A 13,799-nucleotide genomic window follows, 5' to 3' on the forward strand; every position below is an offset into this window, starting at 1 on the left:
TTTGAATCCCTAGGTTAAATTGTGTGAGGTAGGAACAGAACACTACCAACTTTTCAGGATGCTCCAATTGTCCCACCAACTTTTAAGCAACCTTATTTGCATTATAATGAGCAATGTTGTCAATCTTACTTTAAAAATGTAATTAATAATAGTTACAAATTACTTCTCCCAAAAAGTAATTGCGTTAGTAACTCAGTTACCTGAATGTAAGAGTAATTAGTTACTTGGCAAAGTAACTGGTGATAATTTTCATCTTTTTTTTTTCCCCTCCAAAAAACAAAACAAAAACAAAATATAGGTCACACTACGTGAAGTTTTAAAAGGTTTTTGGGACAATTGGCCCAAGCCCAATTCTTTACCCCAATTTACCCTTTACCCTGAATCAACCTTTAAAAGTTGTTAAAGTTAGATAGAATCAAGTCAAGATTTTGCCAATTTAGGAGTACTTTAGATAAAAAATGTCTTAGGTTCGCTAGGAAGGTTCTCTACAACAGAGCCTTTCTGAGAAGTCTACTGCTTTATGATGGCGGCTGTTTACTAACGCATCTAGTGCCGTGTCTTTCATTTCGCATCTAGTTCTATATATATATATATATATATGTGTGTGTGTGATATCTACCATGTTTACCATATCTACCATATCATGTGGGCGTAGTTTGTAGGCTATCGGCTACAACAAGTATTATTGGAGCTACCTAGCATCGTGTCTGTCGTCTCGGTTAGTCCGTCTCCCTCAGACTTTCCTCGCGTCATTCAACCAATATAATAACGCATAGTAACGCACGCCTTTCCATCCTCAGTAACGGTAACAGCGTTGCCAAGATGAGAAAAGTAATTAATTAGATTACTCACTACTGAAATAACGCCGTTATTAACAACACTGATAATGAGTTCAGTTAAGTAGGTAATTTTGTCTTCACATATGTTGTAAGAATAGAATTGATCCTACCATTACTATGTGAATTATTTTCATTATGTTCAGACTTACATTTAACCCCTTTCACTTGCTGAATGTGCCGGTCCATCAAAATGAGGCCTTCAAAGAAAAGAACACAATCCCCACTAGGAGTGGGAACCTCTTGGTACCTCACAATACGATTTGCGATACAAAGCTAACGATAACGATGATCTGATGATATGGCGATACAACGATTATCGTTACATTGGTCAGGAAATCATTCTAGGATATTCTACAAACAACTAATAAACGGAAAACAAGCTTCTGCTGTGAATTGGAATGAGTTTTTCACTGGTAGACGTCTAATCCGTTTGAACTGGGAGGGTGGCAGCGAATGAATGAATTCGCTGGCATCCCTCCCACTTCAAACGGATTGAACGTCTATGGCCATCAGTGGCAGGCAATGCCAGGCAATTAGGTTAATTTTGAGCCATTTAACTCATTTGCTCCCAAAAACGTATAATACGTTGTATTTTTAATTGTTTCAGTGTCCCAAAAATGTATTTATATGTCTTTTGCATTTTTTTTTGTTTTTGTTTGTTTTTTGTTACAAGAGGCATCTATAGGTTCCTATGTATCTAAGACACAATGCACAAAGCTCAAAACCCATTTTAAAGCAATAAAACTGGCCACTGGAGGTCAGTAGCGCATTTGGTAAGAACTCATCTCGGGCCAAGAAAGGAAGTGAAGAAAAATAGTCAGGAAACGGAAGTTGGAGGGATCTTGTGAAGACGCGTGAGAATTTGAGAAAAATGTGGAGAACAATCGGGGAAAAAAGGCAAACGACACTGCATGACAAAAGAAGGATTCAAAAAAATCTATCTTGATGAGACAGACGATGATGTCCACAACAGCGTCAGGTTCCACACATGTTCTGCGGAGCTCATGTTGCGTTACTCCTTCTTAGCCCAAGGTTGAAACCAACGATGAAGATGATGAAAAAAGTGAGACCAATCTTGATCAGGATTCATCAGATTAGCCACGAGAGCAGCCGAGAGCCCTCCCCGTCGTTATGTAAGCAAATAGTTCAACAGTTCAATAGTTTAGTTATGTGTAAATAAATTGTTACTTCGCGATCAAAAGCTCTATTTGTCTTGTTGTGTTATTTTGTACAACGAAAACATTATTCAGATGTTTGGGATGTCACAAGCGAAAAATAGCTGTGTTAAAGTCAGTTATGTTTGAAATGTATGCTTTCACAAAAAGCATAATTTCTCTGTTTTTTCATCAGAAATTAGAAAATTGCTCAAACTAAGCTATTTTCTAATGCTGATTTCTAAAGAGTGGAAAAAGATATGAACTAACTTTTTTTCTGCGTAAAGAAGAGAGTCTAATCTTTCTTTTGGTGGGTTCCATGTTTATATAGCAATAGAACAGAATTTTCTGTGGGCCTGGCAAAATCAGTCAAAATCCAGTAAAACGCCAGGGAGCGAAGGGCCTTGCGCCGGTGAAAATGGCTGGGAGTGAATGAGTTAAGGTCATTTACCTATTGATTTCCAGTTACTTCCTATTAATTTTGGGGTATTTTGTGGGTCAATTTTTAATTACAGAACAGGAAGTGACCTGGGAATCACCCAAATGAATAGGCAGTGTCTCAAACTCAACAGGAAATGACCTGTAAATGCCCTAAAATGAACCGCAATTGACCTATAAATGCCTTGAAAATCGGACAATGAATGTGAATGCTCTGGTTTCGAGTGAACAAACGTTCCTAGTCTAAATAGATTGGGCGTCGTGCACCGTCAATGCAGCCTTGGAGTTAACTGAGACACTATTATGGTGGAAGATTTTGGTAGCAACTTGTTGGTTCCTTTTTATTTTTATTTTTTTAGACATTGACATCTTTTTAAAACAATATCTCGATTCTTGGCAGGAGCATATCGATAACCTTTTGGCATACAAAGTATCACGATATATCACAATTTCGATATTTTGTCACACCCCTTGTCCCCACAGTCAAACATGGCGGAGGCTCCCTGATGTTTTGGGTTGCTTTGCTTCCTCTGACACTGGACTTCTTGACCGTGTGCATGACATTATGAAGTCTGAAGACTACCAACAAATTTTGCAGCATAATGTAGGGCCAGTGTGAGAAAGCTGGGTCTCCCTCAGAGGTCATAGGTCTTCCAGCAGGACAATGACCCAAAACACACTTCAAAAAGCATTAGAAAATGGTTTGAGAGAAAGCACTGGAGACTTCCAAAGTGGCCAGCAATGGGTCCAGAAAATGCACACCTGTCAAGTTGTACGGTTTCAGCGTAATTTGTACAAGTGAGCACTGATTTTTAAATGTGTACGCCGTACGTTCAAAATCTGTACGTTTTTCCTGCATTACGTTTTTTTTTCTCCGTTTCGTATTTTGTCACCATTTCGGCAACGAGACAATGTGCGTTACGATGCGTTACTACGTTGGTTGAATGACGCGAAAAAAGTCAGAGACACTGAGAGAGAAGAGTGTTGTGACACTGTAGCAAACGTGATGCTAGGCTAGGTGGCTCCAATATTTCCTGACTGTAACCGACAGCCTACAATCTATGCCTAGATATCAAATGCTTATAGAACTACATGCGAAATGACAGACGGCGGCGTTAATAAACAGCCGCCATTTTGAAGCAGTAACTTCTCAGAAAGGGTCTGTTGTAGTGAACCTTCCTAGCACTTAAGTAACTTTTTATCTAAAATACTCCTAAATCGGCAAAATCTTGACTTTAATCTTTCTTTAAATTATGAAAAAGTTTTAAAACTTTCACGTCGAAATGAAATAATAAATAAATGACTTCCAAACATAGCAAAGGTTACTGTTTTTTTTTTAATGAAAAAAAAAACATGAAAGGTAACACCAGTTACTTTGCCAAGTAACGAATTACTCTTACCTTCAGGTAACTGAGTTACTAACTCAATTACTTTTTGGGAGAAGTAATTTGTAACTAATTAATTACTTTTTAAAAGTAAGATTGATAACACTGGTCATAAAGATGAAGTCTGCAGAATGAAAGTTTCATTCTGCCAATTTGTTGCCGAACACAATTTGCCTGCAACTACTGCTGATCACTTCTCAGAATTAGCAAAAGAAATGTTCCCTGACTCAAAGATTGCATCGGTAAGTTAATTTTATCAATTGACCTTTTTAATTTTTAATTGGACACACTAACGAACTACCTTCAAGTCAATCTGAATTGCGAGCTGAAGTGCCATGAAGTGCAGCCATCAAGACATAATAGAAATTGCCAAAAGTGCTACATACAATTATAACAAAAGGCACTGTTAAATTTTAGTAATCTTGATGTAGCTGAAGATATTGATTGTTCTTTGATTGCACCAGGTTATATGTTACAATATTACCAATTAATTCATATTATTTTTAAAATTGAGTTTTATTTTTGTTTCATATTGCACGCTATATAGAACATTGTAAGATTAGTCACCAATTTGTAAGGGCATACGTTACTATTTGTAGGATTGCCAACGGCCTCGGGTTGACAGGTATGAAAATGGCAGTTTGGGAAAGGCACCCTTCAAATCTCAGATACCTGGAACAGTTGGCAAAAGAAGAATGGTCTAAAATTCCTTGAGAGCATTGTAAGAAACTCATTGATGGATACCAGAAGCGGTTGTTTGCAGTTATTTTGTCTACAGGTTGTGCTACCAAATGTAAGGCTGTAAGGGTGCTAATACTTTTGTCCAGTTTTGTGTAAAATGATAACGATTTCATTTTTTTTTCATTCTCTTTTGTGTTTTTTCATTGCAAGCAAAAGAAATGAAGATATTACTACCAAAGCATTTGTAATTGCAATCGTTTTCTGGGAGAAATTGAGCATTATCTGACAGAATTGCAGGGGTGCCAATTCTTTTGGCCAACAGTGTACACTACAGTACATGCAGGTTAATGTTATGTCGTCCCTACCAATGTTGAGATCAGACCTACGCCCTTGCCCCTGAACCACTAAATAAAGAACAAAACACAAAGAGAAAATGTCCATTCAAATTTTATATACCAATATATAGAGATATTCAAAAGTGATACATTACAGAAAATAAGCAAGTTTGAAATTGATGAAGTTCATCTTTGCAAATATCCAGTGTTTTTTTTTTTTCTCTCATGAAAACAGTAATGAAGAAACACAACAACCCAAAAAAGGCACAAACAAACAGATTTACAGTAACGGCAACATCAACATGAGTACTGTAATGTGAATTCTGACAAAACATCAAGCGGGTCCACTCTAGTTTACATGGACTTACGCAGAAATAAGGCTTCCCACCTCTCAAAGAAATCAAATAAAAACGACGCACAATTTAAAAAAAAAAACAACGCTGACAACTTTGGTGAACAATTTGGATTTCTTACAAGCAGGGAATTCAGTGCTCTCTTTGTACAAATAAATTAATATACCTGTCAACACTTTATCTAAAATCTTATGTACATCATCTTTTACATCGTTGGAGGCTATTTTACATCATTAAAAACCTTATGAAAACATATTTACATATCAATGAGTCAAAAAGCACCCTCAGAACTTTCATACAAACACAATTACGCACCCATTCATCTACACATTGTGCACAGCTTTACAAACTTTCATGCGACACAGAAGGCATTCAAAGAGGGTTGTGCAACAGAGTGTAAAAACCTTTCAAATATGGCCCTGGGATGAACATTAGAACTCACATGCATTACTGTCAACACGCACTCATACAAGCATAACACAGTGTCAGAATTAGGAGAGAAAGGAAAACGTGTTATTGGTCTGTGTCGTATGACGACACCTGTTGGGCCTTCCCACTCAGGTATCAGCTGTTTTTGCCGGACACGCACACTGTGTGTCCTGTAACAAATGAATGGCCGAATTGTGATGCAAATACAGTATTCATGCAGGTTGGTTTGGGAGAGCAAGTGCACAATGCATTTCCATCTATTCTCTATTGCTGTGTGTATTTATGTAAATTGCAGGCAAACAAATAATTGCAATATTCTCTCCTGGCTAAAAATTGAGATCTCGCAGCATTTCAACATCACAGTAAAGCAAAAAAAGGAACCCACTTTGTCGTTATTTTGGCTCCTGAAGCACTTTTCCCCCTCAATGTAGTCAGTGTACTTTGTTGTGTTAAAGGTCAAATATGAATACTGCTTCTCAGTTCATCAGCGCGTAACGGCACTTAGAGAGAATGAACAAGTCACCCTTCCCAGGTGCGGACTGGTGAGAAAACTGCAAAAAAATACAAAAATAAAACAAAAGTTCCCAAAACACAGAAACAGGAAAGCTCAAGGAACACAATTCATTTTGATAAAGTATGAATCTGTACTGATTGTCCCATCAACGCAGATCCACATTTTCAGTTTTTCCCTTTTTTCAGCCTAGCCAAACCCAAATGTTGGGGCCACTTTTTTGAAGGTGATAGACATCAAATCCATTTGAGCTAGAAGAGCTGGTAGGAAATAGTATGGACGCCTATCGCGGTAAATGGCAGCCAATGAGTTAAAACAAAGAAAAATAAATCAAATTAAAAAAGGATCAAATATTGATATTGAATATCCACAAAAACAAGGACAAAACGTCATTTTTGGTAACCAAAAATGACCAACAGCATACACTCCAACATGACTTCATTGGAGAAAAATAGAGCCAGCTCCCACAACGACAACAGACTGTCAAAATCCGTAAAATTAGGAAAATTGGCATAGAACACGACTGTGGATGGCATTTGATGATATGTATGTCCTCTTCGTCGGCGACCTGGATCACCTTTGACCTCCCTGTTGTGCACACGCCACTGTAGCCATGTTTTCCCCTCAAGCCACGGCTTGTGGCTCACGCAGTGGCTAGCATGGGTTGTTCCGTGTACCAATGAGTCCCCGGATCGGCCACCGTCCCCCCAAGCGGTAGGGTGATAAACTGTGGGCAGGCGCCAGCTCCTGAGCTCACCACTCCCATGCTGACGCCCTGCTGGTACGGATGGTGATGCACGTGGTGTGTGTGATGGGTGTGGTGCCCCATGCCGTCAGTCCGACCAATGTGGATCTCGTCCTCCTCGCCCTCGCCGGTGGTCTTGCGGTAGACGGGATTGTCGAAATTCATGCTCTTGGTGGAGTTGTGCCTCCAGTTCCGCCACACCAGGTAGACCCCGGCGCACACCAGGCCGAACACCACTGTGGCAATGACAGGAACTGCATGTGTTTAACACACAGCCGCAGCAGGAGGGGGAAGCGTTAATGAGGCATTACAAGCCCACGGCGTGAAATGACGCACGGTGAGTGGCGTGCGGGGAAGAATGTGGGGGCATGGAAATGTGATCAAAGAGCAAAACAATGAAAATGAGTATGGTTTTGAAGATCAAAAATGATTATTATACTCTTTCGTAGGTTTCTTCTTTTTATCAAAACAACTGAACATTACCAACATTCTTCATCGAACTTCTAAAGGAATGATTCAAGAAATCTAGCAGTTAGCAAAACTGACCATTTCAAAGATAGCATTCAGCTGCAATATACTGGACTGTCTCAGAAAATTAGAATACACAATATTCTAATTTTTTGAGACAGTCCTGTGTATATATACAGGACTGTCTCAGGAAATTAGAATACACAATATTCTAATTTCCTGACTGTCTCAGGAAATTAGAATATTGTGTATTCTAATTTCCTGAGATTTGTGAAGAAAAAAAAACGATACTCTTACCCCGCTACTTTTGGCTACACAAGAGTCGTTACATTTTTCCTCTATATTCTACATATTAGATTTACAATTTTTTTGCCAGCGATGCCAAGTGTAGCTCGACTAATTTCACCAATGAGACGTCGCAACAATAATCACGACTCCATTAAACCAATCAGACCCAAGCTTGCCGTTCTATGATCACGCCAGCCTATTCAGTCACGTGGCGTCTTTAAAGCACAGTAAAAAAATGAAGTATTTGACATAAAGCGCTGCCCTCAAAATGACTCGAAAGCGCGGATTTAAACCTCTCGCCGGAATTCAATGATTTTTTAAATGGTATTTGTTTGGCTTAATGAGGTTATGTAATGGGTTATTGTACAGTATCATTATCGCAACAGTTCATAAATTAAAAAAAAAAAAAAAAAAAAAAGCAAAAAAGCATAAAATAACATTGTTTAAAAAAAAAAAATCAAACAAAAATAAGCAGTTACTCACAATGTTACTCATTATTTTTTTATGCATACTTTTTTTTTTTTTTGTAAACTTTGTTTATTGAACCAATATAGCACAAGCAATGAGGTAACAACATTTGAGCATTCTTTTTTTTTTCATACTTAAACTAAATTAAAAAAAAAAAAAAAAAAAAAACCCTCACCCACCCAATACCCACGGCACATATCCTCAAAAAGCAATGTATTGTTAATATAGTTGTTTCCCTTTAAAGGGGAAAAGAGCACAGACCAAGAAACGGAAATTTTTATGCATACTTAAATACATTTTTTGGATGACTACTCTTACTTGAGTAATATTAGTTTGAAGTAACACTACTCTTGCTTGAGTAAAATTTTTGGCTACTCCACCCACCTCTGTTTGGCACTGGACAACAGGGCAGTTTCCAAATCTGATTTATTTCCTTTTGGAAATTTGAGTTTGTGTTCCCCCACACCTACATCATTAATACAGCTTGCAGACTCACCCTGCCTTATCTTCCCTTCTTTTAACCAATCAGTTATAACTTGTAAGTATCCTTTCTCCACAAGGTTTTCCAACCAGTTCAATAATTGAAACATTTTTAAAAGTAAAAAAGGAAATGTGAGTGTGTTAATGTGTCATATGCTTTCTTGAGTACACAGTACACATATACTGTGGTGGAACAGCACCAGCTGTGTGAATTTAATAATGCAGCAATGTCAGACAGACAGACTATGACTTCTGAGAAACCTCAGAGAAGAGGAACTTTAGGCTAAACTTCTCTACTGGTCCCACAGTAGATGATTGTGAATGAAATAGATTTGTCACAGACTCCACACTGCAAAAACACCTCTCCTGAAAACTAGTTAAATTCTCTTGTTTTCAGTATAAATCTACTAGAAATAAGTGAAATTATCTGCCAGTGCTTCAAGTAAATTTTACTCACTAAGATTTCTTGAAACAAGAAAAATAGCTAGCTAAAAATAAGCATAACAGTCTTATTTTAAGCAGATTAGTATATTTAGTTTAAAAAAAAACGCTTTGAAATATCAGAAGTGTCCTCAATTCAAGAATAGATATTGTTCAAAAGATTATTTAAAAGCATTTTTATTCTCGATTTAGGTGAAAAATTACAAACTTTTAGATGTATAGGCTTAATAAGAACAGATAGTAATATTTACTTAAAGTAAGTGGAATAATCGGACGCATTAATTTGTTAAATAGTCTTTAACACTCAAAACAAGATGGAGAAAATTATTTGACGAGATTTAAAGGGAACCTCGGACTTAAGACTTGTAGGCATAATAAGGCACAATTGTTCTCTTTTACTAAAATATGTTATTAGAAACACATAAAGTATTTCCATTGAATTAAAAATCTATAATATTTAGTACAAGTTTTGACCTACAGAGGGTGCCATATTTTATGCGTGCAATGGACGTTCTGGGTGATGACATAGTTTGTCACTGTCACTAGACTAACACTACCGGTGTTCTGCAATAGCATACTGCACGAATGCTATTTTTAGACCGTGACCTCGCCATCGTAACGCGGAAGTGGGTCATTATAGACACGCCCTCGCATGCAATCCATGTTATTTCTGCTTGTTTTCTCCGGTAATCTTTCAAAAAAACAACATGCAGATCAAATACTGCTGCTATGGAACTTGGAGAAACGACTCTAGACATTACGACATATGAAGGATGTTTTCGTCATACGTTTCCCGAAACCAAAACCTGGAGGAAAAAATGTAAAGAATGGAACAACTTGCGCGGACGTCCAAAAGATCAGTTTAACACCAGCAAGGTAAAGCCATTCACATTTCATATGCAGTAAACATTTTGTTGGGGACCATGGTCCTACAAAGGACGAAGAGTTAAGCCATTTTGATATTTTTACTTTTTTTTAGCGTGGCGTTTTGCCGTGCTGCTTCAGTCTGACAATGAATGACCTGAAAAAAATTAAAATAGTATCAGACTGCCACTGTTACCTTTTCTGTTTTAAAAAAAACAATGTTAGTAAGGGGGGAGAGTAAATACATTATAGAATTAATTTATTATTAATGAAAAAATTAAAAGTGTTCGTTGGCTGTCACTGAGTAGCACTTGCGATCGCTACACAAAATTAGCAATGTAAATTTCCCCCAAGAACGGTCAAAGACGTAAGACGATCAGAGGATATAATATATAAGAAAGACGGCATATGGTGGTAAAGGATAGATTGTTGAAACAGGAGAATGCGATTGTCAGTGGCGTAAGGCAATGCGCACAAGAAAAAGGTGTCGATTAAAAAGCTAACCCTGGAACAGGTCGGCTCTTTTTCCCGTCTTTTTCAGGCCTCAACACTCAAGCCATCTCTTTAACTGAACATTTGTATGTCCTTCCACATCTTTACCAGTGAATTTGGCACCAAGGACATCATTTTCGGACAGAATTGGTTTAGCTCAGTAAACGTGCTTCGTACACTATTTCCATGCATTTACTATTAGGGACAAATGGGAGGTTGACCCGCCTAGCCACAATTGCTAACGTCATGAATATCATTGAGCAAAAGTGATGTGTTGCTTGCGGTACGCCATTCCTTCTACACGGCAAGACGTCAAACACAAGCGCAAAGCGGTAAGTATTTACTCTTTGTGGTTTAATTGAGTCTTTTATTATCTTTTTATTGCCTCAAAATACTTTTTGCATGTGTTTCCCTCTCATACTTTTAAGCATTGTGTTTTCTTGTGTTAGCTTTGAAGCAGATTGCTGTTCTGTTGACCACATTAGTCACGTAGCGTATTTAAACCACTCTTATTTGAGACTACTACTTTTAAGTATTTTCAGAAGGCATTTTTATGACGTTCTGCCTGTATGCATCTAAACAAAACAAGCTGAAAGCGCACGGTCGTACTTTAGGTATCAAATTTGCCTCTTGTAGCACGTTTCGCCAGTGTAGCACATTTTGGCAGAACACCGGTTTTGTCATACTCTCGTCTTGTCTCATCCCGTCTTTCCTGTTCATTTTGCGTTTGCTGCTTGTTTTGTGAAATATCGACAGTGCTGTCATGCTCATTAATGTTCCTCTCGGGTTCAAATTGAAAGGGTTGAACGATGACATGTTTGGAGTCACTAGAGTCATACTCTAGCAGCATAACCTACTGACGTCACCGCCCTGCGACCTCAACAAAACTGGCGACCTAAAAGCAATTTTACAAATTGTATAAAAACGAAAACATCAAGAGGGGTTTTAGTATCAAAATTATTTTAACTCATAATAACGTTTATCTTTCAAGAACTACAAGTCTTTCTATCCATGGATCCCTTTAAGAAAAATAATCTTATTAAGACGTTATAAATTTGCAGTGCAGGGCGACAAAGAAAGACAAACAGCAAGGAATTTTACCGTTACTTACCAATAGGGATGACCACTCCTAAAACAGCTACTGTCAGATTCTCTCCGAGGAGGAAATGTTCACTTCCAGCTGGAAGAAGACATTAAACAAGGGCCATTAGAAGGTGACAGGATGAGAGAAAGACAGAGCGTAAATAAAGGGGAAGGATCATTAAGGAATGAAACTGTGTGAGAAGTAATGAGTGATAAGGATGAGACAGGAGGGGAGGGCAGATGGAGGGGAAAGGTGATAAAACATGCTGGCAGCACTGGTTTATGAGCTACAAAGAAGTAAATAGTGAATAGTAGTAGTAGTAAGTGGTAGTAATAGGTAAATAGTGCAAGTGGTCTGTTATGAATTGAGTCGTCATCAATTGGATCTCCATTTTTCTTCGGTGCCATACAAACAGTCTTTCTTCTAGTGTCCATATGTAGTATACAAAATGGAATGGTGGATGACATATGTGTGAAAATTTTTGTTGTAATGCTTTATTCCACTACTTATGCGCAGAGGTTTTTTTTTTCCAATTCCCCATGTTCCCTCACCACCAATAGCAGCACAGTTGGGAATAGAGCTGCCGTGATTATTCATCAACTAATTTGATGACAGTAATCTTTTAGAGACTTTGTTTTCCCTAAAAAAATAAAAGTTCAAATCCTCTTCTTAGAGCCTCTTCATAGTAACTCTCAAATTTCTGAAAGTTCTTGATGAAAGCAGACTTGATTATCTTTGTAATGAATCAAAATAAGAAATTTGCTAACATCTGCTTTTGCTTTAGAAAACAATGATACTCTTATATAGTAACATATCGGAGTATTTATAGTTCAACTTTTATCAGTGCAGGGTTTTTGTTTCCAAACCACATTTACACCCAAAAATGTTAATCCCACAGTCATATGAGAGCGTTATTTACATAAATATGAGCCGAATACCCGACAAAAACGATCGATAACTGTCAACAATCAAAATAATAGTTTGTAGCAGCCCTCTGATGTTTTTTCTCCTCTTCAACCCAGGTTGAAAGTGAAAAATGAATTCCATGTGTGTTTCCGTTCTCATGGAAATTCATCCTTGGTTTCAATTAGCAATGATGTGCCAATTACCAGTTTCAATGTAGTCGCGGGTTCAGAACCGCAAACATTTCCTGTCATACCGTCCCTACGGTATTAGCTATTTTGAATGTTCCAAAAATACGAGGGAGAAATCCCACGCTTACAGCTGCAAGGCTCAAACCTGAGCTCAACCCTGCTCAGTGTCAGAGTCAGCTGTGCTACAGGGTGGCTGGAGGAGGTGAAACTACTGAACTTTTTCCCCCATCGTAAAAAACAAAATCGCTGGTATGGGAATACTTCGGCTGCAGAAAAATTACAGACGGCCGTGGTTTAGAGGAAGAGGACCAACAGACATGTAAAGCATGTCTGCGAAGGGTGGCTGCAGAGGAGGCAATACCTCAAATAAGATTTCGCATTTATACAAAATTAAAGGTTAGTAAACACTGTCATGAATTTTTCCCACCAGCTACGAGAGTTAACTCCAGCATGTTTAGTGTGTCTAGCGGTGATAAAACAAGGCGTTTTTTTTCTCTCTGACAACTGTCTGTGTTGAGAAAGAGTGTGTATATAATGTAAACATGATACAAGTCACACACAATTGCTTTTTATGGAAAATAATTCAATTATTTTGTTCTGATGGTAATAATGTTGAGCTGTGGCTGTGGGTTTAGGCCAGTGCTTCTCAATTATTTTGTTACGCCCCCCCAAGGAAGACGTAAATGTTTCGCGCCCCCCCAACTCTCTGCCGCCACTGTAAATAGTATCATTTGTCTATAATATTACTATAAGTACGCCTCAGCCTAACACTGTGTCCTTTTTTTCTATTAAAGAAAAAAAGTAACATAGATCAACTTATAATAAAGTAAAACTTTATTAACATTGTTTTGCTTGCAACAGAAAAGACAACGCGCATCAATTTGCCTGAAGTAAAAAAATTTTTTAAAAAGTCACATCCAAACTGTAAAAATACACTCAAGGTACCTTTTTGACCATTTGTTACTGAAAAATAAAATGTAATAAAATCAGTAAATAATAACAAATTCAAAATGATTAGAAACATGTACTCTTCAGGACAACATGCCAAAAAATTTGGCCGAAAAAAACAAAACTGAATTGGGGGGGGGGGGGGGGGTTATTTTCGCTGATTCACCACAGTGCTCACTGGTTTACTGATATAACACTGACAAAGCGGGACGATTGTGACAATTGGCAATATATGGCACGTTTTCGCTGAAAAACAATCAAGCGGCTTATCAATGAGATTGAGGTCTAATGTCTTTTAGTGG

General features: G+C 37.8%; 1 protein-coding gene across 3 annotated transcripts in view; it reads right to left on the reverse strand.

Annotated features, from left to right (window-relative positions):
• Positions 1–4,643: 4,643 nt before the first annotated feature.
• LOC130929715 (low-density lipoprotein receptor-related protein 8-like) overlaps positions 4,644–13,799 on the reverse strand; it is a 139,857-nt gene continuing 130,701 nt past the window's right edge. The window contains exons 16-17 of one of the 3 annotated variants that reach the window (XM_057857129.1): positions 11,483–11,551; positions 4,644–7,106 (exon numbers count right to left, since the gene is read on the reverse strand). In XM_057857129.1, the coding sequence (XP_057713112.1) occupies positions 6,769–7,106; positions 11,483–11,551 (407 nt within the window). In that variant the 3' untranslated portion in view covers positions 4,644–6,768. Of the gene's footprint in view, positions 7,125–11,482; positions 11,552–13,799 lie in introns of all 3 variants that reach the window. The other 2 variants (XM_057857127.1, XM_057857130.1) reach the window with 2 other exon arrangements.

Source organism: Corythoichthys intestinalis, chromosome 14, assembly GCF_030265065.1.
Source record: "Corythoichthys intestinalis isolate RoL2023-P3 chromosome 14, ASM3026506v1, whole genome shotgun sequence".
Lineage (NCBI taxonomy): Eukaryota > Metazoa > Chordata > Actinopteri > Syngnathiformes > Syngnathidae > Corythoichthys > Corythoichthys intestinalis.